The sequence below is a fragment of the Knufia obscura genome (assembly GCF_036327395.1).
Source record: "Knufia obscura strain CCFEE 5817 isolate CBS 148926 chromosome Unknown scaffold_2, whole genome shotgun sequence".
Taxonomy (NCBI): Eukaryota; Fungi; Ascomycota; class Eurotiomycetes; order Chaetothyriales; family Trichomeriaceae; genus Knufia; species Knufia obscura.
This window is the reverse complement of record NW_027042688.1, coordinates 1441179-1465037: the sequence shown is the minus strand read 5'-3', so window position 1 is coordinate 1465037 and position 23859 is coordinate 1441179. Positions and strand designations below refer to the sequence as shown.

General features: G+C 48.8%; 9 protein-coding genes across 9 annotated transcripts; 4 read left to right on the top strand and 5 right to left on the bottom strand.

Annotated features, from left to right (window-relative positions):
- Positions 1-277: 277 nt before the first annotated feature.
- PMZ80_002390 (uncharacterized protein) lies at positions 278-1569 on the bottom strand (the record flags this gene model as incomplete). Its single annotated transcript, XM_064870823.1, has 5 exons — positions 278-390; positions 439-1120; positions 1172-1233; positions 1282-1397; positions 1451-1569. 5 exons carry the CDS (start codon positions 1567-1569, stop codon positions 278-280), a joined length of 1092 nt encoding a protein of 363 aa, XP_064733276.1.
- A 6712-nt stretch (positions 1570-8281) lies between these two features.
- PMZ80_002389 (uncharacterized protein) lies at positions 8282-9112 on the top strand (the record flags this gene model as incomplete). The annotated part of the gene is made up of 1 exon (XM_064870822.1): positions 8282-9112. The coding sequence occupies one exon, from the start codon at positions 8282-8284 to the stop codon at positions 9110-9112; it is 831 nt and encodes a 276-aa protein (XP_064733275.1).
- A 281-nt stretch (positions 9113-9393) lies between these two features.
- PMZ80_002388 (uncharacterized protein) lies at positions 9394-11169 on the bottom strand (the record flags this gene model as incomplete). Its single annotated transcript, XM_064870821.1, has 1 exon — positions 9394-11169. The coding sequence occupies one exon, from the start codon at positions 11167-11169 to the stop codon at positions 9394-9396; it is 1776 nt and encodes a 591-aa protein (XP_064733274.1).
- Positions 11170-12648: 1479 nt separating this feature from the next.
- On the top strand, positions 12649-14475 carry PMZ80_002387 (uncharacterized protein; the record flags this gene model as incomplete). The annotated part of the gene is made up of 2 exons (XM_064870820.1): positions 12649-13522; positions 13577-14475. 2 exons carry the CDS (start codon positions 12649-12651, stop codon positions 14473-14475), a joined length of 1773 nt encoding a protein of 590 aa, XP_064733273.1.
- Positions 14476-15155: 680 nt separating this feature from the next.
- Positions 15156-16457, bottom strand: PMZ80_002386 (uncharacterized protein; the record flags this gene model as incomplete). Its single annotated transcript, XM_064870819.1, has 1 exon — positions 15156-16457. The coding sequence occupies one exon, from the start codon at positions 16455-16457 to the stop codon at positions 15156-15158; it is 1302 nt and encodes a 433-aa protein (XP_064733272.1).
- A 541-nt stretch (positions 16458-16998) lies between these two features.
- On the bottom strand, positions 16999-19323 carry PMZ80_002385 (uncharacterized protein; the record flags this gene model as incomplete). Its single annotated transcript, XM_064870818.1, has 1 exon — positions 16999-19323. The coding sequence occupies one exon, from the start codon at positions 19321-19323 to the stop codon at positions 16999-17001; it is 2325 nt and encodes a 774-aa protein (XP_064733271.1).
- Positions 19324-20342: 1019 nt separating this feature from the next.
- PMZ80_002384 (uncharacterized protein) lies at positions 20343-20879 on the top strand (the record flags this gene model as incomplete). Its single annotated transcript, XM_064870817.1, has 1 exon — positions 20343-20879. The coding sequence occupies one exon, from the start codon at positions 20343-20345 to the stop codon at positions 20877-20879; it is 537 nt and encodes a 178-aa protein (XP_064733270.1).
- Positions 20880-20972: 93 nt separating this feature from the next.
- On the top strand, positions 20973-21710 carry PMZ80_002383 (uncharacterized protein; the record flags this gene model as incomplete). Its single annotated transcript, XM_064870816.1, has 1 exon — positions 20973-21710. The coding sequence occupies one exon, from the start codon at positions 20973-20975 to the stop codon at positions 21708-21710; it is 738 nt and encodes a 245-aa protein (XP_064733269.1).
- Positions 21711-22170: 460 nt separating this feature from the next.
- On the bottom strand, positions 22171-23793 carry PMZ80_002382 (uncharacterized protein; the record flags this gene model as incomplete). Its single annotated transcript, XM_064870815.1, has 1 exon — positions 22171-23793. One exon carries the CDS (start codon positions 23791-23793, stop codon positions 22171-22173), a length of 1623 nt encoding a protein of 540 aa, XP_064733268.1.
- Positions 23794-23859: the final 66 nt, after the last annotated feature.

Here is a 23859-nt window from a genome sequence, read left to right as displayed (position 1 = left end):
GATTATCTAGAGACAGGAGCCGGTATGTACATGTGTACCTGTAACGAGTCATACAACCCATTCCACTCAGGAGCAGGTCTTGCAAAATATACTGCAAGCCTCGTATGCTTCCAAAGCACTCACAACACTTCAACATGCCATTTTTCGGTAAATTCCAGCCGCCTCTATAGCACCAATATCTTGCCCCCACGCACGGAATGGTCAACCTATGCGCTGTGCTAACTCTCTGACCTTCCGACCGTGGACATCCTGAAGATCGTGCTACGCGTCTATCTTCTCAAGCCGCGAGGATGCTACGGTCAACCCACATTGAATGGGGGTCGTACCGCGCTTTCAGATCGCGCAGTCTCTGCAGGTTTTGTCCGTATATATCCTCGGGCTTGAGATCACCTGCACGTGAAAGGTTAGTGCGCGTCTCAGCAAGCAACAATGACTTACCAGTTCGACAAAATGCAGGGTATCCCTTCTGTCCAAGGACAACCTTGCTCCTCCATGCATTGCCAAGCTTCTTGATGGCATTCTCGATGTCAGTATCGCGTGTAGGCTCCAGCCATTGAACACGCATATATGTCATGATCTTGGCAGCGTTGGCTCCACAACCCTCACTGTTTGCGACTGATGCTGGGAAGCTGCGTGTGTCGAAGCCAAGGACAGCGTAGCGAACACCGTCGAGTGAACCAATCTGGTCCATGAAGTCCTGGCAAATCTGAGCCAGCTCTAGGGTATCAAATGTCTGCAGATTGACTCCGGTGTATGCATAACGGCTCCCTCGTTGGTGGTCGGGTAGACGATCCATCTGCGCCGAAACTTCATCGAAGCGAACCATGGATGCTTCGGTTGCGGTATTTGCCAGGTTAAGTAGGGGTGCAAAGTGATTTCTCGCCTCGGCTTCCGTGCCGTTGAAGAACAAGCGGATGACAAGCTGTGTAGATGTGGGACTGTGCTCAAGCCGAGCAGATATCATAGCCCTTGAATCGAGATTCATTTCAACCCTGCGCAAGAGATCTAGAGTCGATTCTAACTCTTGGATCGATGTTGTCAATGTCCCCCAGAAGACATCCTGCTTCTGAGGATGTGTGTGGAAAGATGCCTCAGCCACGATCCCGAAACTGCCTCCGGACTAATCATCTCGTCAGCATTGAGATCCCGGTGCTGATACGATGATACTTGCCCCTCGGATCGCGAAGAACAACTCCGTCCGCTCGTGTTCAGAACAGGTGACAACGGAACCATCTGTGCACGTTAGCAGATTGACCCTAGCGCCTTCGCTTGCGTTCCTACCTGCGAGCACAACCCTAGCAGACACCATGTTGTTCAGACAACTACCATGCATAGCACTCAACCAGCCATATCCACCCACCAAAGCAACTCCCACAACAGAGTTGCTGCAAGAGGTGCTATATGGAATGTTAGCCATGTGGTATCATCGGGTCGTGGTTAAGGGGCGAACCTCGTCACTGCTGCACGACCACGTGGAATCAGGTATCTCAACTGCCTCGGCGTGGAATCTTCACATTCCCACCCATCCTCGTTCTCGCCATCCACATCTTGCCCAGCCACCCCCTTCATCCTCGAATCCGGCAACTCCACAACCTTCGCCCTCATTCATCCCCCCTATACCCACTCCCCTCCTCCTTCCCCAGATTCAGACCCACTACCACGCACCGCCATCCTCCCCACCAAACAACATACTATCTGGGACACCCACGGCCAAAACCACTACCACCTCGTCCTCATGGGTCGGGATCCCCGCACACCCAAAGCTCCCGGTGCAGTCCGCGCGATCATGCAGGATCTACTGGGCCGAGCGCAGGAGTCGTGCTCACCGGTGTGGTTGGAGACGACGAGTGAGACTGCGAAGGGCATGTATGAGCATTTTGGGTTTGAGGTTGTGGGAAGGGGGGTGGTTGGGGGGTGCGGGGTGTGGTGTGTGGTTTGGTATCCGGAGGGGGTGGTGTAGTGGGATGGATGCTGGAGGAGTGGTCTGCGGCTGAGGCGAGTTGAAACGTAAGGTCTTGTGAGGTCAGACGCCGTACGCTTTGCTTGGGACTAATCAACCCAGTTGTGTTCAAGAACACAAGTTCTCTCCCGTATTGTATGCGAGTCAACACTTGTATGGCCCTTGCGCACTACCTAGTTACCTCGAATATCTATCGTTGATTCTTCAGCGGATGCAGCTCGATCTCGTCAGTGGCTTATTGATACGAGTTGCTTAGCCTCGCCTCCACAAGCGCCTCAGAGGTCTTTTGGGCTTGCAGCTGAACTGTGCACTGTCTCAATCAGGCTTAGCGCTTGAGTATGCACCTTCTCACAGTGTCCGAGACAAGCGGTTGCCTGTTTACCCCGGAGCCGGCTACTGCAGGACGAAAAGTCCCAAGCACGATGTTGAGCAGTTACGATCCTCGGTCATTACATATACAGCAGCCACACGACTCACTAGCCCTACCAACTACATACCACTTATCCGCCACCTCATACACTACAGTACAACAACGAGCTAATACAACCAAAAGTCATTGCTTCATCAGCACGGTCATACACGCGTGACTACAAAGACTACACAAGCGAAATCTGTGCCCTTGTTCCCAGTTCCAGACCACAGCCCCGAGCAAGAGAGTGCGATGTTACTTCTTCGTCATAGCTCCTGAGATGCATGTACAGATCCAATTGCATGTGCAGCCACTTCTTGCTCGGCTCATCGGTTCTCTTTGCTTGATCTATCATAAGCGAGAATGTCCGCTTTTTCCCTCTTGAACCGCATGAGGAGTCGTGCCATGCCAACGGCTACGCAGCGCTCAGAGATTTACGGACAGCTACCTAGCAGAGACTACTATCGTCTATTGAAGCTCTATCCTGGAGAAGGAAGTGTAAGATAGTCGTTGGTAGCTTCGAATGCATTCTTGCTCTAACTTTAGCACTTCTAGGACCCTCTGCGTGGAACATTACTTCAACCTCTGGAACTGGCACCTGATCTGGCGTTCGATGCGCTCTCGTATTGTTGGACGGAACCAGCTACATCAAGAGCATATACCATCGACATCGACGGCCATGGCTTGAGACTCAGCAAGAACCTGCACGCAGCCTTGCTTCAATTGCGTTGAGAAGTTGTTGCGAGAGATTTGTGGGTCGACCAAATCTGCATCAATCAGGACGACGATATTGAGAAAATGCATCAAATCAGTATCATGGGTCGAATCTCTGCGAACGCCCAGTCCACCGTCATTTGGCTAGGCGAAGGAGATCAGCACAGTGAGCTAGCAATGCAACTGTTTCCAATACTGGTCAAATCTTGTCAGGATGAAGATGACCGATCAGGAAGTGCAAGCATGGAGCAGCGAAAATCATGCTTTGATGCCTGGAAAGATCAGCTCGGGCTGCACATAATCACGCAGCGCTGCACAGCTACGTTTCATAGCAATGAACGTAGCTGTCGCCCTCGGCCTGCTATGAATTGAATTGAATTGAACGTAGCTGCTCTGGTCCTGATAACTAATCGTAGTGTTACTCTACTTCCTCGACTGCATCGCTCAATTGCAGTACTATATTACCTCGCTATCAGTTTCTTAGCAACTTATAGATCTTGAGCGACTCAACCGTTAATACGTTGCGATCAGGCGTTAGTACTTGTTTCGCGGAGGAAAAGACACGCTTAACCTCCGTAGACAATGCTGGTATAGATAAGATATTAAAGGCTATTTGTCTGAGCTCTAGAGGTCCGTAATCTACTTACTATTATAGTACGTTAACGCTACTAGTTAGCTGTTAATGTATAAAGTTTATAAAGGTATTATCGTGGGTCTGAGGTTTAGTACTAATATTGCTAAGTTAAATCTTGAAGGGCGAGGGTGCGGTCTATACGCGAATTTTGTCTATAGTTATACTCTTACTATAATAGTTATCTTGCTAGTACTTGTGGATGCGCCTAATTATCTTCTCTTTTTCTTTTAGTAAATCCTTTTACTAGCGATCGAAGTAGGCCTTACGACTACAAGGGGTAAGTAGTATTGTAGTAGTATAGATCTCTTAAGCGTTATCGGTGGTATGCTACTATTTATCGAGTTTTTACTAGCTCTATTACTAGGCTACGGTATAAGGGTGTGTCTTATCGTATTTTGCTTAAGCCTTAATAAGACCTTTCTTTATATACTTTAGAAGGTACTTAATAGTCGGTAACTACTCCTAAACAGAGCTATGTCGCCTCTCGGTCGCATTAGATTATAGGTCGCGGGTAGCTACCTTAAATAGCTTAAGGGTAGTCTTAATATCGACGAGTTCGTCCTAATCGGTAGGAGTAAGTGTATCTTACTTGAGGATATCGCTAAATTAGAAGTAGAAGACTTCGATATACTTGTGTATTATTAATGTACGCTTAATTTGCGTATAATATAATAACTAGCGAGTATTATTATCTTATAGTGCTTTGAGATCTAGAGGATAAGAGTTCGTCTTTCTCTATAACGTTTCCGATTCTAAAGCAAATAGTGCAAATTGCTTATATAGGCTTAGCTTTCGCGATTTTAGCTAATAACAGGCCTAGAATCGTGTATACCTTAAGGCCTAAGAGCTCGTTTTTCTTAAACTACGATATCCATTATATCTTGATATTTCGTGAATTTATACGAAATCACAGTTATCCTGCGAAGCAGGAATCTAAAGGCATTTCATGTCAAGAAAGCCGCACTTCTGATTGGTCGGTGCATATGATTGGTTGCATGTGATTCCAAATCTTGTGACTTGCGACACCTCAAATCTCTCTGCGTCGCAATTCTCGCCTTCTTTCGCCAACTGCGCAGCGACAACGAATCGTCTCTGCGCGACGGCGATTACTTCTCTAAAACCGCTGAATCGAACTCTCTATTTGCAAAAGTTATCTGAAGTCGTGAGACCACTTCGATTTGGGAGAAAGAGCGAACGAATATAGCTGCGAAAACGCTTAGATTCCTTAAAATTAAGGCATTAATCTACCTACTTACTTTCTCTTTCTTACTTTCTTACTTTTAGTAACTAATTAAAATATTAGTTACTTAACTATCTATTACTTTAACTATATAACTCTATAACTCTATAACTCTATAACTCTATAACTCTATAACTCTATAACTCTATAACTCTATAACTCTATAACTCTATAACTCTATAACTCTATAACTCTATAACTCTATAACTCTATAACTCTATAACTCTATAACTCTATAACTCTATAACTCTATAACTCTATAACTCTATAACTCTATAACTCTATAACTCTATAACTATATACTTAGGTTAATAGTCTAAGTAGTAAATTAATATTTAACTAAGTAACTAAAATAGTACTTTATCTATAAGTATCGTAATATATAAATAAATATATAAATAAATAAGTAAGTTAATACTTTAGTTAATACCTTTCTTTCTTAATTAATTAAATAATTAAATAAATAATAGATAAGTTAATTACTAAGTAAATAAATAAATAAACTAATACTTTAGTTAATACTTAAGTTACGAAATTAATAAAAAAAAATATAATAACTACTTACTTTAATAAATAAATTAATAATTAATAAATTAAATTAATAATTAATTACTTAAATTAATTCTTTAGTAATACTAAGTAACTAAACTAAGACTATAGCTTAACTAAAATTTAAATTAATAACTTAATAAATAGTTAAGTACTTAAAATAACACTTTAGTATATACTTACTTTAATTTAAAGATTATTCTAAGTCGTACTTTAACTACTTGACTACTTTAATTAACTAATATTAATCTCTCTTCGCAGGTACTCTTAGTCCGTTTTACGTACTATAGGTATTTTTACTTACTATTGCCCTTACTACTAGGTGTTGAGATCTTTCTAAACGTCTTTATCCTCTAAACGCTCCCTCTAATAAAGGCTACGATGTTGTATAGCTTTCCGACGATACCTTTGCGACGCTAGGTGTCCTAAGCCTTCTTTATAGCGACTCTTTTCTTTAACTAAGTCTTCGTACCACTAGCGACAGTGAACTTGAATGCCTTAACGTCTTAACTAAGTATGAAGTTACGAGCGGCTAGGTTAATGTCACGAATAGCACGTGACATAGGATAGGTACATAGATGAGTTGCGTGTGCGATTCTTCCGCTTCTTATAAGCGTTGAATCGCTGTCGCCCCTATAGGTAAATAGAGTATTTAGCCACTGATAGTGATAGAGTCGTCCCGAGATCCTGACAGTTAACGATATAACTAAAGTAGCGAACTCTACGGGTTAGCTAGTCTATCTTTATTAGTTTAAACTCAGCTAGTATATCTCGAATAGTATTATCGTTATAAGCTGGATTATCGCTCTGAAAACAGCTAAGTCGTTCGCTAATATTATAATCTAGATACAGCTTAATAACCTCTATAGCTATTTCCTTAGTACCGTGTTTATCCTTTATTCTTTTTATATCGAGTAAGATAGCCTTATTGCGATACATTAACTTACTAGAGATCTTGAATCGCTTAATAAAGTAGCCTACTATAGTAAAAACAGTATACTTATTAGGCGATGTCTATATATTAAAAGAGAGATGAATTTTAGACGCTACTTACTGCAATACCATTTGAATACGGGTCTTTTCTTTATTAAACTCGACTTAAGACTACTGTCGTAAAGACTCGCGTAATATAGGTATCTTTATACTAGGATTTAGTGCCTTTATGAGTTCTTTTTAGTCTCTAGTATTGACCTTACGGAAGGCGAAGTATTTATGAATATAGAGGCGTAGAACGGCCTTTTATACCTTCTTTAGATTTACTGAGTTGTATATTGTGCGGATCGGTAAGATAGCTGTTTCCTTTACTTTAGTCTACTAACGATTAATAGATTTCCTAGCTTAATTATCCGTCTTCTTCCTCTTCTTTAAATGCGTACCCTTGATATACCTTTATGTTATACCTACTTACTGGTTTAATACTACTGAAAAGTAGTAACAGCCTTTAGTATTGTATATCTAAGTAGTAATAATATCCTTATCTAGTAAGGTATAATACTTAGTACCGTACGCCTACTAGCTTAACTGTTTATTTAAAGAATTACCTTTTATACGGTCTTAGCGATAATACAGCTTTCTATTATGATGAACCTTATCTGGGGTATCCTACACTGAATTAGCGCGCGGTCGCTTATTAGTGTTAGTTATCTCGGCCAATTCTATAGCTAAATATAAGAGGAATAAGGTTTAATAGTATAAGACGATAAGACTAGTAACTATAGTAGTTTGACCGCTTCTGTGGCGAGTAATACCTATATTCTATAGCGCTATACCTAATTAGGAAGGTCTAGAGGTCTATACCAGCTACGTAGTAAGCTACGTAGCAGGGCGACGTACTGCAGTGGTACGTTCTGTACGTAGCTGCTACGTTCAGTTGCTACGTAGCTGTGCAACGCTGTAATCACGTTATTCGAGCGACCGTGGTTTCAGCGAGTATGGACACTGCGAGAGGCCGCTTTTGGGCGTAATGCCGTTATGCAATGTGGTAGACATTCCTTTCCATTCGAACTGCTGGAAACTTTCGCCCTCAACTGTGCCGAGGGCAAATATGGCCATTGGCACAAGGCGCTGACCGCAATCAGCAATTTCGGCACGCGGTACTCGTATGATTCGAACCAGGCTCGGCCGCACCTGCTCCATGCTCGTTTGGTGGCGGATTTGCGGAACAAAAAGAAATTGACAACCACCGCATTATGCAACCACTTGCGGAGTCTCCAGTGTTCGAATTCACAAGACTGTGTACGATCCGTCCTTGGATTCCTCGATGCCTCGACGGCAGATGCAGTGACGAACATTCCATATACCTCAACCAATGAGTTGTACACTTGGGTGGCCAAGCTTGCGCTTCGAAACGGCGAGCTAGACCATCTAGGGGCTGCAGGACTTGCTCAACAAAGGCGTAACTATCGATCTGCGCCCACAGCCCACGACTCTTCTGAACTTCCCATTCATGTACCAAGCTGGGTCCCGGATTGGACCTTTGTAACGCTTCTAACAAGCCTGTGGAGAAACAATCGAAGTTGTCTCTCCGTGACTAGTCAGCCACTTTGCTCCGTAGGAGGACAGATCTGCTCAGATGCACTGCGCATGGTGTTCGAAAGCGACGACCGTATCCTGTGCATCGAAGGGATCATTTTCGATGAGGTGTTATGTTGTGGCAATGTTTTGCCGCGTTACACTATACCCGACACTGCTTCGGAGATAAGCCTCACTGCGAAACGGTCGGTCATTGATAGAGCGCTAGACCTTATTCGCAAATTCATAGACGAGTCCAGGAAGATGTCCCATATTACTCTGGAGATGAGCCTGACCGCAAAACGGTCAGTCGTTGGTGGAGGGCTAGAAGTTCTCCACAAGTTCATAGATGAGTCTAGGGAAATGGCGAAAGCCTGCGAATCAACCTATGGCCTTGACGGTCTTGAACTGGCGCTTAGACACACCCTAGTCGGTGGGATGATTCCAGCGGCTCCGGAGAGATGGCCAACTGCTGCGTTAATGGTGCGAGCATCAGATGACGCAGTGAACTTCATGTTTGAATTACATACAACATTGGTTCGCGTTCTGGATGAGCTACGGTGGGCCCTCGAAAGCGCACGTAAAAACTCCAACCAGTTACGCACAGACGATGAGATGCACCGCATCAGAGAAGCTATAGCGCTCAGCGAATCTATGGATGGGACCAGGGTCTACGCTCCTTTCTTCGAGTGGGCATTAGCCCAAGCCAAACTCCAGGCTCTGTCTGTGCAAAGACTTAGCCAAGGTTCTGCTCTCGCGCCCGAAGACTTCAAGCAGGTGAAGCATGCCATAGCCAGAGCGCAGGAAAGTGACAAGCAAGCTATGCCAGCATCAGATCTGATCACTCTGATCCCGGAAGCTTGCAAGACACGACGATTCTCCGTCACGAAGGACAAGCTGTATATGGGTGTCGGCCCCGACATCACCATGCCAGGTGATAAGTTATGCGTTATACCCGGCTGCTGTGCACCATTCGTGATAAGACCAAAGGGCAAGCATTACCAGCTTGTTGGAGAGTGCTACGTCCATGGCGTTATGGACGGAGAAATAATGGCTCAGTCGAACGTCGCCATGGAGGCCCTGCTGTTCGAGTAGTTGGACCGTCGAGTGATTGGACCGTTGATAGAACAGTCCAAATATCTCCTGGCATGATCTGATACCGTGAGGGGCCCCTCAACAATCGAATAAGCCATCAGGGTCCATGAGAATCTCATCACCTGCGCATACTTTTGCTCAGTCGCAGTCATGCTGTTGTCAAAGAGGTCGTTGACTGTCAGCACTGTGAGACGATCGCATGGGCTGGTATTTGCAATCTTTGGCGCGATGTTGACAGCGACATCTCATAGGTAGTTGCCGCACTGAAGTATCTCTCAGCCTCATCTCACCACGTTATCGATACCGAGCAAATCAAGCATCATAGCCATGGCCACAAACCGGCTCGTCCACCGCGCCTGTGGTGCTGTGCCTCCGATCATCCACAAACCAGGTCTATTCTCCTGCATGAAACCTCTTACATCCCCGTTTTTAGTCAAGCCCCAGTACTCAGGTAGCTCCGAAGCCATTTCCTCACCAACGATCTGTGCGACTTGTTTGCGATAGTCTGGCTCATATCCAGTCGCGGCAACGATCAGATCGGCTGGTATTTCCTCTCCGTCTTCAAAGATGATACCGTTCTCAGTGAGCGACTTAATCGCCACGCCAGACTTGACCTTGATATCCCCGTTCGCGATATGCTTCGAGGTTCCGACGTCAATATAATACCCACCATATCGCTGCCAAATCTGATCTAGCATGCCACTTTCCCTATCGACTCGAAACCCATGCTTTTCCAGGTCCTCGAAGAGCTTCACGTACTTAGGCTGCTTAGCCGCCTCTTGCATATTCCGCTTGATGATCTCGCAACCTATTTTGACTGGTGCGGTACCACCCATGCGATCAGCGAGACCAGTATCCATGTCTAGGTTCCAGAGGTACTTCTGCGTTTCGAGGACCCATTCGATGGGGTAGATCGCGGTTGGGTTGCGCTGGATCATGGTAACGTGCATGTTATTGTCGAAGCAGTCTTGTGCTATGTCGTGGGCTGATGTGCCTGTGCCGATTATGACTGCGTGTTTGTTGGAGAGGTTCTTGGCGTTGCGGAAGGAGGATTGGTGGATGTAGGTGCCTTTGAATTGGTCGGTGTTGGGGATGTTTGGCATGGAAGGGGCGCCGACGCCGGCGCCGGTGGCTATTGCCAAGTGTTTCGTTCTAATGGTTCGGGTTTGTGATGAGTCTGAAGATGCGCCTTTGGTTGTGACTTCTAGCATCCATGTGTTCGCTGCATCGTTTCGAGAACATGACGTGACCTCGCTATTAAGCCAGACATTGATGCCATACTTTTCAGTGTATTTGGTGAAGCCATGTGCCACCACTTTGCCAGGTAGGAGATCCGGATCGTCTGTGTTCCAGGTGCGGCCGAACGGCAGATTATTGTATTCGCGGAGCGTATGCTGCTTGACACTGTCATATTTGCTCGTCCAGGCATTTCCAACAGCTGGCCCTTTCTCAATGACGATGGCAGGTATGTTCAGTGCTTTCAGCCTGCCGGCCAGTGACAGTCCGCCCTGACCTCCTCCAACTATCGCGACAGAGTAATCAAGTCCGTTGGGCAGAAGAGCAGGTTCAGCAGATGGCGCCATCTGTGGCTCATCGGGATGACCATGCCCTTCAAAGCTCTCAAGAATGGTCACCATCATCCAGATCTTCCAGGTTCCAGACTCTGAGATAAGACCGACATTTGCGGTGTGGAAGCCTTTCAGGCCATTTTCCTGCGCGGTGTTGTAGGCTATGGTAACAGATACCCAGGCTGAGCCTGGACACGGCCTGAGCACACGCTTGCTGCGGACTTCGGCATCGTTCACGTGCTTCCGTGAGATAGCCTTGGTCCAGGTCTTGATGACCTCTTCACTGCCGCAGAACGTCCGGTTCTGACCGCTTAGTGACATCCAGTCGCGCCAAAGTGCATCTTCGGTCAGCACTCCATGCTTCAGGTCCTTGAAAGACTCAACTGCATGCTTTGCCACCTCCTCGAGGTCGACATCATCAGGGAGGCGGTCGGGCGGCAGCTGGCCGGGTATGTCTTTCGTCTGGTAGCCTGGAGTGCTTTCGAGCATTTTGGTGTGACAGTTCGAGCCGTCAATGTTACCGTTAGGTGTCAGTATGAGAGAACCCAGGCAAGCCTTCATATGTTCCAGGTCGATCTTGCCGTGTTCCGTAACGGCACTACCAGATGGGCGATCGTTCTTGCTGCATGAGTGATGCTGCGTCAGCTTCTCCGCACGAGCACTGAAACTTTGCCATTGAAAAGGCTCTCCAATCATCCGCCTGCCTTTTCGAGGTGCTGATTGGTTCTAGTCACGCTGCTCGTACTGTGATTCTCATACCGCGAACTCTTGTAGGCAGCCGCCTGGCATATCGGGTAAGACTGTGGACGCAGCGCTGCCTTCGCACGCGGCGTAAGCAGACTTTAATTGCTGCGCCCAGATCGTCTTTGACCTACCTTGATCCGCTTTCCGCCAAAGATTCCGCTTGACTGACTTGGTGCTGCTACGGAATTCCATGTTCCTTCAGGACATATCATATTTAATCCTCTGTTGTGTTACATATTCTCGGGACTCGACGCTTCGTATATTGAATGCTACTCGCATGGGGAGGTGAGTAATTGTCGGCATTAGACCCTCTGAGGAGGGCCAAAGGCTCGTCGGCACAGCGCATTTGGTTTTGACTCAACTAGATTTGAGCCGTCAAAATCAAGTTGGGCTTACCGAGGCGAGGGTCATCCCCCAAACACCAATAGGCATTCTGGATCAATCATCTGCGTTGCTCATTGAAAGATGATTCGAAACATGATTCGAACCGGTGTAATGTTCTGCGCGGCTGTGTGTTCTCGAGTAGTACAGTCCCCAACATCAGCGACGCACAAAGAATTGATGGACTCATGACAGCCTGCTTGGGGTATTGACAAAAGTTGGAGTCGTGATGGCGCGCCCAAAGCTGAATTTAGCAGCCAAGACTGGCAAGGCGCTGCGCCCAATACGGCCTTAGGCGAGGCACGAGCAAGCCAAGCGACTGCCCAGACGCCGTTTTGAGCTTTATTACACCAGCTCACAGCCCTTCCCTTCCTTTCTCACGCTTGCCGACAGCCAAATCGAGTTCGCTAGAGAATTAATGCCACTTTACGCACACCGTCTTGTCGATCACATTGGCTAGTTGAGGCCTCCTATTTGTTCGTTGCTATTTCGTGCTTATGAATTCGTCCTCAGCCTTACTGACCAAATCCACATCATTACTCCATCGGGTGGAAGCTGAGCTTCATCTCACGCACCATGCACGATCTTACCGCAAGTTAACAGGCACTGTCGCTTCTTCGTTAGGACAATGGACATGATCATGTGGTGCGATACTGCACGTCTGAGCATTCTGCGACTGGGAAACATATGAAGCTGACACCTCAGGAGGCCACCGAATCTGCTTTTTACTAATACCAGCAATTAGCCCGGCTCACAGCTAACACTACAATCCTCAACATTTGCCTGCCCATTGTTACTCATAGCGTAATTCGTTCGACTCACATTCATCAGCAATTCGCCAACATGGCTTCCGCCCTTCCAGCTGTTGATACTCATGCTCATCATGAACAAGAATCAAGCAACCCAACGCAAATACACAGCTGTCCCAAAAAGCGGATAATAGTAGCTTGCGATGGTACATGGATGGACAGCGACAGCGTCGATCAAGTACCGAGCAACGTTACGCGCATAATCCGTGCAATACCACCCGTCGGGGTTGACCACACCGGATCAGAACCCAAACCCATTACCCAAGTCACATTTTATCAGAATGGCATTGGAACTGGGTCTGGCGGTTGGTATAACCAATACATTGGCAAGTATGTCTCTGGTGCTACAGGTGAAGGCCTAGCGTTCAACATTCGCGAGGCGTACAACTTCATTTGTGCCAACTATCACAGAGGCGACGAAGTTATCCTCTTAGGCTTCAGTCGTGGCGCATTCACAGCACGAAGCATAAGCACTTTTATCAAACAGCTTGGCCTGCTTACACCGAAAGGCTTAAGCCATCTGATCGAGATCACAGATGATTGGGAACATCAACTGAACAAGGACTACAAATCTCCATATCCGGATGAGCCATTTTCTAATCGACCGAATTTCTCGACGCCGGAGTATCACAAAACGCTTCATGAACTCAAAATGACCAGACAGAATATTGACATCAAATGTGTCGCCGTATGGGATACTGTAGGTGCTCTAGGCCTGCCTACGGTTGCTCTCTTTCCACAGCCTGCAGCCAAAGAATTTGCATTCGTGGATACAAGAGTTGAAGATAACATCGAGTATGCTTTCCACGCGTTAGGACTAGATGAGAAAAGACGGTCGTATGCACCAAGTATTTGGTTCAAGCCTTCTGAGCAGAAGCTTCCCAAGGTATTGAAGCAGACTTGGTTTCGTAAGTTGTTGCCCCTCGTCTTCTTTCTGAAAGCGGCGTACTAACATATGCCAGCCGGTGTGCACTCCGATGTAGGCGGCAGTTATGCCAACGACGACATCGCCAACATCACCCTCGCCTGGATGGTCGGTCAACTCGAAGAACATAAACTTGTGACTTTCAACCGCGACTACATCGTTCGGCAGGTCCACAGGACAATTAAATGTCACGCTGACGAGACCAAGAAACTCAGCCAGAACCACTCAGTCTCGCTAGAACGAGCCAAAACATTCGGACCACTGCGCAGATGGGGACTGGGTAAGATCCACGATAGCTATACGCTGTTCTTCAAAATCGGAGGCGAAAAGACCAGAACCCCAATGCAACATCCTGCGGTGAGCAGGAACACCACGAAGCCTACTGGCAGACTGCTCCAGGGCACACACGAGAGGATGCACGCTTCCGTTCGCGTCCGCATGGCGCTTGACGGCCGAGGGTACGACGACAAAGGCCAGTATATCTCTGAAGCCCTCAAAGACTGGGAGTACACCTACGGTCGTCGCGCGCAGCCGGATACACCCTTCCAGATCCAGCAGCCTGGCGAAGTCGGCAAGCTGAAGGATGTAGAGTGGGTGAAAACAGTTACGAGAAATGGGAAGAAGGAGGAAGTCGCGCGGATGGCAGAGGATAAGATGACGGAGTTTGAGAGGTTGATATTGAGGCATTGGACTGATGCGGAGGATAATTGGGAGGAGGGCGCCGATGAGAGGGAGAGTGAGGTTGATACTGCTAGGCCTACGGCGAGGGAGAGCTCGAGGTTTTGGGAGAGTCCGACGTCTGCGAGGAAGAGTGCGAAGGGCGCGAGGAATGGGGTGGCTAATGGGAGGACTAATGGTATGCAGGCTGTAAGGGAGACGGAAGAGGATGGTGTGGGGAGGTCGAGGCAGCTTCATCTTGCGACTGATGTTGATTAATTATTGATATAGGTTTCTATTTCGTTGCAATCGATGCAGAATCGCCGTGGTGATCTTGGCGGTCCTCTTGCTCAACTCAGACATCCTTGATTCATGGAGTACCTTCCCTTCGTGCTTCTACTGATCGTCCTCCTTCCTTAGCCATCCGACTGAATTCTACAAAGTGGCTGAAGACAGGAGCTACCTACCCAACCGAATCACTCGCTCGGGTAAAGTGGGCGGTGCGCGATTAAGCTGCTACCAGGTCTTGTTCTGTCGTTGGCCGGTACCGTGAGCAAGACTCCGGGAACGGAGAACCATCGGCGAGATTTGTTTCAATTGGGCAGGCCTAAGGTCAACAAAGTTGGGTACTATCCATTCTTTGCCCAGATCGTGATCGAGCGTGAGTTGGGATGAAAAATGCGAAGAGAAACAGGGAAAAGGGTTGTGGTGCGTCAGTGATCTGGAAGTCCTGCCAAATCAAGAGATAATCGCAGGATTTTGAACAGGGGCGAGGGTAGACAAAATGATATTGCTATGTTGGTGTAAGGTTGAGAGACCCTCTGGCTTGTATAGACCTCATCTGAGTGTATTTGTGAGGGTGCTACCAGCTCCACGAAAGCAGGCGCTCCTCCTTATACACCATCAAAAGTGCTGCCATGATATGGTCCCTACGCGTTTTCGTCGCTGACTACTACGACCTATGAAGGCTGCCGCGCTATGAAGTCGACTTGCGCGTTCTGTGCTTCTCGAAATATCAGCTTTTTCCTCTTTTGACTTACGTCTATCTTGTGCAGATGAGCCACATCCATACCTAGAAGCATGCCGAAGTGCTGTGAACCACCTTCGAGCAGCTCTATCGTTGCAGCTACTCTCACGTCGACTGGGCCTGTCTTAGTATGCCCCTTGAATATAAGGTCAGCATATACGAACTCGTGTACCACCATCACTGTCTCTGCGATACCTTGCATGCTGTGTGGCTGAGCCAGCGGCATCGGTTGGCAACCGGGACAATGCTCCAGCAGCCAGCCTTTGTCAGCTGTAGTTCTTGTCGCGCCAGTGTCGAAGATGACCTCGACTGGTTTACCTGGCTTGTCTTGTGGTATGTCACTTAGCTGAATGGGGACCAACATCCTGGTGGGCACTTGGCCGCCAACTATGTAGCCTGTATGGGGTGTCGATGGGATCTCCATTGATCGGATGGTCGGGCGGCTGTATTTCGTGCGTGGGATCTGTGCGTGGACCTCTACTCCACTTGAGAACGGAAACCTTTGATGTATGGCGTACGACCAAAGGAGCCAGAACATGCACATGATAAGTATCCCTCTGAACCATTCAATGCGACCAGCTGAAGTCAGTGGTGGAGTTGGCGATATGATAATCACCGGTTCTGGTTCAAAGGTCGACGAACCATCCAGATCCCAGAGCCAAGCACTCACTGCTGGATCCCGCGAGACTTGAAGCGCGGAGAAATCATGTGCTATCCCAGCTGTGGAATCTTTCGAGATTCTCAGCCGAGAGAATGCTTCTGTCAGCTCAGACTCAGTCTCTGTGTCTGTCGAAGAGGGCGCCGACCCTGGAAGGGTTGGTACTATCGGAGGTAGAGTCGGCGATAGCATCGGAGGCAGTGTTGGCAATAACGGAGGTAGGGTTGGCGATAGTATTGTAGGTAGGGGTGATAGTCGAAGATTGCGTCGTAGCTCCAGACTCATGCCAAAAGCAGCCACGAGTCGTTCTACCAAATACCTGGTGTTTTCATGTGTTCGTGTAACCATGACTGCGTCTCGAAATGGCGTCAAAGGGGTTTCGTGTAGGGATCCTTGCTTGGTAGTCAGTGTCTGCGAGAAGGCTGCGCTATGGTGAGCAAGGAGACTAACTGCTCTTCCGCGAAATCCTCCAGTATCTGCTCCATGCGGCGCAGGTCGGTCGGATCTCCAAGCCCTTCGTCCCTCTTGTTCTCTCGAGACAGACAATGAAAACGGCAACTGGCTGACAAAGGCCATTGTCTGTAGGACATGCATCGTTGAGTTTCACTGAGCCGCCATTGTGAGTGAAGCTGGAGAGGTTAAACTGCCTGACATGGCAACACGTACATCGGACGGCTGAGAAGGATCTCTGAGGGCTTCAACGTTGTTGACGGTGTTGGAGAATGTCTTAATGAGTAGCGTGTGACCACTGGCTTCACAAAGAGCTACTGGCAGCTGAATATGTGGTTCTCTCATGCCCCCTTGTGCCTTTCGGAGGCGATCGATGTGACAACCAGATGTAAGAGGCAACCTCCGGATCTTCTGCTTCGGTCAACGACGGACTGGCAAATGTGCGATGGCCACTTCAGATGTCATCTTCTGCCAGATGGTTGCACCAGGTATATCACAGTGAACATCAAAATATGGCCACTCAGATTGCAGTGAGGAACCCTTGTCCTATAGCGTTCGTGGGCAACACAGGACGGGCTGGTAGCCAGAGAGGAATATATAGGTATATATATATAGTGTGTGCATTTGTGTCTGTGGGCGTCTGAGCCGACGCTGTAGCGCGCATAGTCTAGCATTCCCAGCTCTGCTCAATCGTCTTCGCAATGCCTCTTGCGACATGCAAGCTCAAGCCCATGTTGCTGATCATAGGGTTGACGCCACTAGCGCTAGGCAGAATGCTGGCATCAGCAATGTATACGTTCTCCGTGTCCCAGACCTTCCCACGAGGATCCACGACGCCGTCGGTTGGAGATGCTGACATTCGACAAGTGCCCATCTGATGTGCTGAGCCGACCCGGCTGGTTCGCGGGTCGAAAAGGGAGATACCACTGGCCCTAATATCTGACAACCAGTTCTCGAAGGCGTCTTCATCGCTCAATGTTCGGCTTTGGGAAGCGTTCAACTTCGTCGTACGAGCCGTTGGTCGCTCGAACATGCTGATGTTCGGATTGAATATGTCGATTGTCTTGGCGCCCATCACGAAATGCATCCGTGCGGCTGCTATTGCTGCCTCGAGCAGATGTTTTCTGTCGGTTGGTGAGGGTGTATAGTTGACGCGGACCTTTTGCATGTCATTGGGGTCACAGTATACATAGGACTTTTTGGAATTTCCGGCCTCAGCATGGTCTCGTGCTATCACGATGAAAGCAAAAGCATGACCGTGTCGTGCAATTCGAACTCTGTAGTCTAAAGCCGACTCCATGGTGGACTCGATATTGCTTAGAGAAAGCTGAGGCCGGCTAGGCATGATAGTACCCGTGATGTCAGGTGTGCCAAGATTGACTTCGACCTTCGCGCCGTGGCCATTGCCATCAAGATTCTCGCAACCTGTCATGACAGTCGTCAATATAGCACCATCCCATGGGTTGGCACGTTGAGGGTATGTGCCGTGTACGCCTATCGCTGGATGCAGGTGGAGATTTGACCCGATGTGCCCGTTGACCGCAGGTGTTAGTCCAGATCGATGCAGGAGCAGTGGTGAATGTAGCGTTCCAGAAGAGACGATGATATGTTTCGCGCTGATGTTGAGCTGACGTGTTACATCCCGAGCCCGGGAAACCCAGGTGGCCTTCACTCCAGTAGCGTTTCGCTTCGGTCCTCGACTTTCATCCCAGATGATTTTCTCCACAAAGCATCCTTCCACGAACTCTGTGCCTTGTTCCGCAGCCGCTGGTAACCAGAAGGTTGCCGGTCCCTGCTTTGTCGAGCTTGCACAACCGAAGCTGCATCGGCCGCAATAATGGTGCTTCCCAGCACTATTCTGAGGTACAACCTTAGCTGTCAAGCCCAACCGACGCGCCCCTTCAAGTAGAGTACTGTTACCAAAGTTATGCTCGATCTGCGCCAACCCATTGAGATCGTTGGGTTTACACACACCCATCTTGTCGCAAACCTCGTCAAGACATTCTTGAAACTCCTGGGAAAGCATGAACGGCAATCTGTTCTTCGCTGCCCATTCTTCACGCACGAAATGTTGAGGTTGTAGTGAAGCAGACCAATTGACCGTACCGCCACCACCCCATGTGCTTCCTGCTAGGACTGCTATGCTACCGTCATCGGAGAGGACACCACCGCCACCCTCCTGAAGGTTGACGCCCGCTGCAGACTGATCCATAGGAAAGTGACTGTTTGAGAAATGGTAGCCTTTTTCAAGGAGAAGGATTCGCGGCTTTGGATTGAGCCTCGATAGACTGGACGACAGATGTTCTGCCACGACGCCGGCACCACAGCCAGAACCGATAATGATAACATCTGCATCGATCTGAACAGGAGCATTGGCAGGTTCATTCGAGAAGTCGAGGAACTTGAAGTCGTACCCCGGATGTCGTTCAATATTTCTAGGCACTTTCGGGTAATCCAGGATCTGGTGTAAAACGGATGACTGTGCGAGCCAAGTTGCCTTAGTGAGAAATTCAGCTGCTTGGTACAGAGCTCGGCAAGGGTCAAGATATGAGTGCGCCCATTTCATCACAATCTTCGTGCGTGACAACAGGTCTTGATCATGCAGCGACACCATACTTCCAGTCATTACTAAGCACCCTATCTTCGAGTTGAGCGCCGAGAGCAGAGAAGCAAGACCTTGGACCTGGCCTTGCGGTACGTATCGAGCGAAACGCTGATTGAGAGCTTCTTTGAAGTCTTTGCTCATTACAACGTTCTCTGCCAGGTAACGGTCTGCGAGGTTGTCGTCGGCAGTATCCGGCAGGATGCCAACCACTTTGCTGCGAGCTTCAGCATACTTTTTCTCCTCAATAATAGAGGATGATATGCTGGGCAGGAAAACCTCACATATTGATAGCAAAGTCCTCCATTGATCGGACGTGAAGACCTCGTTGGTCGAAAGAGGTGGTACGGGCGCAGGCACAGCTGCCATTGCCACCATATCCTCAAGCATTTCGACGATAGGACAGATTGTCGCTAGAAATCTGCTGGACAGTTTGGCGTTTTCGTAAAGCTATTACATCGATCGTAGCTCACTATGCTAAGCATGTGCCAAGTGAGCATTGCTTCGGGCAGCGAAGATATTGCTTGCTTATGAGCGTGAGATTGAGGACAAAAGTATGGTACGCGTATTAGCGTCACATGGGAAGACTATCTCACCGTACCGAGGCTTTGCGAGTTTCGCACACGGTGGCCGAATTTCTGACAGATCCTCATAACGAAAGCGACCTCAGCTGACTGTCGGCAAGCAGATCGAAGACAATACGGACTCCTTCCTATGTCATCAACGCAGTAATAAATTGTGACAAAACAGCTGGGGGCCGGAACACGAAGAGGCCGCCCGCGTCGCGCTTACCACGCGCTTCATTGTGATCACGTGATAAAGTAAGATACTCGTCCGAGTCCCGGACGAACAAACTGGCTGTCCTCGAGCACAAATATAGGCAGGTTAAGCGAACCTCAAGCTGTTTGCACTGACTTCTGTCCTCCTCATCTCAAGTTCCAGTCCTTCACGCTGCCGCAGCATTGTCATCTGACAGCGGACCCCTATCTATCAAATCTGTCTTTTCGATTCTGGCAGAAAGGAGCACACTTTCCTCAAGAAGTCGAAATCTTTTTCACGATGGCGCAACCCTCCCGTGATGCGTCGGGTCTTCGTGTGGTAGAAGTGTCGGCAAGTGACAGCTCAAAAAAGCCCTAACTGACAGTGTTTGTTGAACGTGATGATGTATCTATAGTGAAGAAGCTGAAGTACCATGCCATACCAGGGCTCACCCACAGTACGAAGCTACGCTGATGACACAGGATCTTGAGCTGTCGAGACATTTCATATGTCCGATCCCCTGAACGACTCGCGCAGACAGCCATGGTCTTGTAAGGAAGAGCTGCAACTTTGCATGACCTTTTCCAGCTGTGCCGATCTTACTTGGGTGTTGCAGCCGTTCGTTCACGTGGGATATAATTGTCTGCACGATGGCTCAGTCCTTTTGGTATTTTTCAAGGACTGCCCAGGCGGTTGTGCTTTCCATCATTGCGCTTTTGATCTTCGCATATTACTCCCACTTCACCAGTCAGGATGCCCTAGCGATCGCCTTCAAGCAGCCGAATCAAGAGACGTCCGAAAAATCAACGTCTTTCCTTCCTACAGTAACTTCAGTGAACAGGCCCACACCAGTGCCACCGACGGCCCAAGTCCCATGGTCGAAGCCAGCAAACCAGCGAGTACTCGGGCTGATCTTCTATGGTAGACGAAAGCGCGTAGAGATATTGAAGTGCTATCTTGAGCGCAATCTGGTGGATCAAGGAGGATGGCTCGATGAGGTACACTTCATACGAAACACCAAGGACGTGGAGGATCTGGAGTTTCTTGAAAGCATCGTCGCGGCCAATTCACACTTCAAGATAGTCGACCTTCCAGAGGAGGACGATGGCGAAGACCGGTATGCATTGAGCTGGAAAACCATGGAAAGAGATGCAGTGTACATCAAGATCGACGATGATGTGGTCTAGATCGCAGACGACGCCATTCCACGAATCGTCACCCGAAAGCTGGCGAATCCAGATTATCTACTTGTCTCCGCAAACAACATCAACAGCCCACTAATGAGCAAAGTACACTACGACATCGGCGCATATCGTCCCTATCTACCAGTTCATCCTTCCATTCCATCGGAGATATACAAGCAATTCGAAGTTGCGCACGAGGCAGGAGACACAGATTGGGAGTTCACGCACTATCCCAACTGGACAGGGCCCAGCGACTACAAGCTCGACCACGACGAACCAACCAATGGCCTGTCGCCCGTCTGGCTGCGCATGCCCGACGATGAAGACATCCAGCGGACACCAATCCGCAACGTTACTTACGATACATGGGGACCAGGCGTGAAGTCATGGAGCATCGCAGCTCAATCCCATCTGTCCCTGCTGGAGAACCTCTACTTCAACAACGCCAGTGCATACTACGAAGCACTAAATGAGGTCTGGTTCACCGACTACGATCGTCTGTCTATCAATATGATCTGTGTGGAAGCTAACGACATCTTGGCACAGTTCCCAGTAGACAAGGACGTGGTAGACGAGGAGTGGCTTACGGTCGCCTTGCCGAAGAGACTGAAGAAACATGTTGTCGTTGAGACGAGGGCTCTTGCAGCACACTTCGCTTTTTCGTTTCAGAATGCGATCGAGCACACAGACGTCTTGAATCGATATGCGGATTATGCAAGCAAAAAGGCATGTCTGAATCTGTATCAGTTCGGCATCCCTATTTTCGGAGACATAGAGGTAGATGTGCGTCCTGTGCACCACAGTCATCCTGCGCGCATCAGTGGTGGTGGCTGAAGAGCGAGGCTAGGTTCTGCAGAACAAGAACAGCTTTAAACGAGCAGCGATTGTGACGCATGAGAAGTGATGGCTGGCCTGCTGATCACCTTGAGTTCTGGGTGGCCTTCTCGAATGCCGATGGTCAGGCATCAATTCCTGGTCCAGCAAGCTCAGCCTAGAACATCAAGTGGCCGCAAGTACGCACAAGTAATAGGGACTGACGTACTCCCCAGATACGAGATCGAAGCTTTTTGACGTCCTGCAAGAGTGCGGACCGAACTCAATATACCGATTGCTTTTCTACGGTGATCGCTCTTTACAGGGTAGTGGGTGGCCCGACGAATCCAGACAAGCGGCTATCTTGATATTTCCGTGGAGGCAAGCAGCATTGATCCCAGAGCCAAGTAGAAATGTCTACTCCGACGTTCATCTACTCTTACTCAAATGCTATCTACAATACAAACCACCCCAGCCGCAATCAAAATCTCTCCACCAAAATCTGCCTTCCATACCCTACCTTCGTCGCCTTTGCAACCATAAACACCACCGTACTCAGCATATAACTCAACCCCGTAAACATAATCAGGCCCCAATACCTCCCTCCCTCCGTCGTCCCCACAATCCCACCCGCAATCGGAATCCCCGTCAAAGTCGCAAAACTAACAACAGTGTAACAAGTAGCATAATACCGTCCATACTCCTCCGTGCGACACAATTGACCCACACAGACAGGTATAAGACTAATTCCACTCCCACTCCCAAAACCAAACACAACCGAGAACACAATGAGCAGCGCCACGCGTCCACTCTCCGAGCTACTCGCCAGCAACTCACTCGGCAACCAAAACGCAAACACGCCGACCCAACAAATCACCGTCGTAAAAATCATAGCGTTGAACCGCCCAATACGATCCGCAATGAGACCGGGTAACCACCGGCCTAGACAACTCCCCGCATTGAATATCGCAATCAACTGGTAACTAAACTTTTCCTCAACGCCAATACTCAGCGCGAAATTCGTGAGATAGCTGATAGGCACAAACAATCCGAACTCAACAAAAAACACCGCAACAGTGACCAGCGCAAACGTCGGATCCCTAAAAATCTTCGGATCAGGCAATATCTGCTCCTTCTGCACCGGTCGTCTTGCCGGCAACCGGCTACGCACGAACAGATTCGCACAGATCGCGAGAGGGAGGTTAATCAGCGCCAATATCCTCTGGGCCCACGGCCATCCGACACCCTCGATCTCAAAAAGCGCCTGCAACGTAAGCGGGAAGATAATCCCGCCCAAACTCCCACCCACACACGCCAACCCAGTAAACGTGCCCCTCCTCAGATAAAACCAGTGTCCCACCGCCGCAATACTCGGTGTAAAGACTAGACTCGTCCCCGTGCCACCGAGCACACTGAACACAAGGATAAAATGCCAGTAAGCGCTACACTCCGCGAGCAAGATATAGCATAGCAGGATACAGATACTGCCCGCCAATACTAGGTATCTCGGTCCGTAAGCGTCGAACAGCGGCCCGATTTGAATTCCGAGGAAAAACGACAGGAACGCGTAGATGCCGAAGATCCAGCCGATCTTTGACTCGGGCATGTGGGAGAGTTGGTGCGTGCTGACGTAGGCGGTGTAGGTTGAGAGGGTGTTCATTAGGCCGAGGGAGATGAGGCAGCCGCAGAAGGAGCCGAAGACGACGAGGTTGGCGGAGCGGCCGCCTTCGGGGTAGGTGTTGCCGGCGTGGTCGGTGCTGATGCGGGAGATGGTGTGTTCGATGTCGTTGGGGTGGGTTGGGGGCTGGGTCGTTGTTGTTGAGGTGCTGGTGGAGGAGGAGCGGCGGTGGGTCTTCTCGTTTAGGTCATGGGGCTGGGATTCACAGCGGTCCTTGTGCCATTGTGGGTGTTTCTCGTTGTCGATTAGTGTTCGTCGGGAGATGTCCGTCGAGGTGTTGAACGGATCATTGTGGTCTTGCTCTGGGCCAGAGCTGACTTGAGCTAGAGGTGCTGCGGTAGCAATGGCAGGAGCTGGATTGCTGGTTGTTCTTGCCAGGGTCTTTTCGTGTTCGGGGGTATTCATCCGCGAATCGGATTGTGTCATCTGAAGCTTGTCTTTCGTGTAACTGGCTGCCTGTCGGTCTGCGCGATGATATTCGTGCTGCGTGTC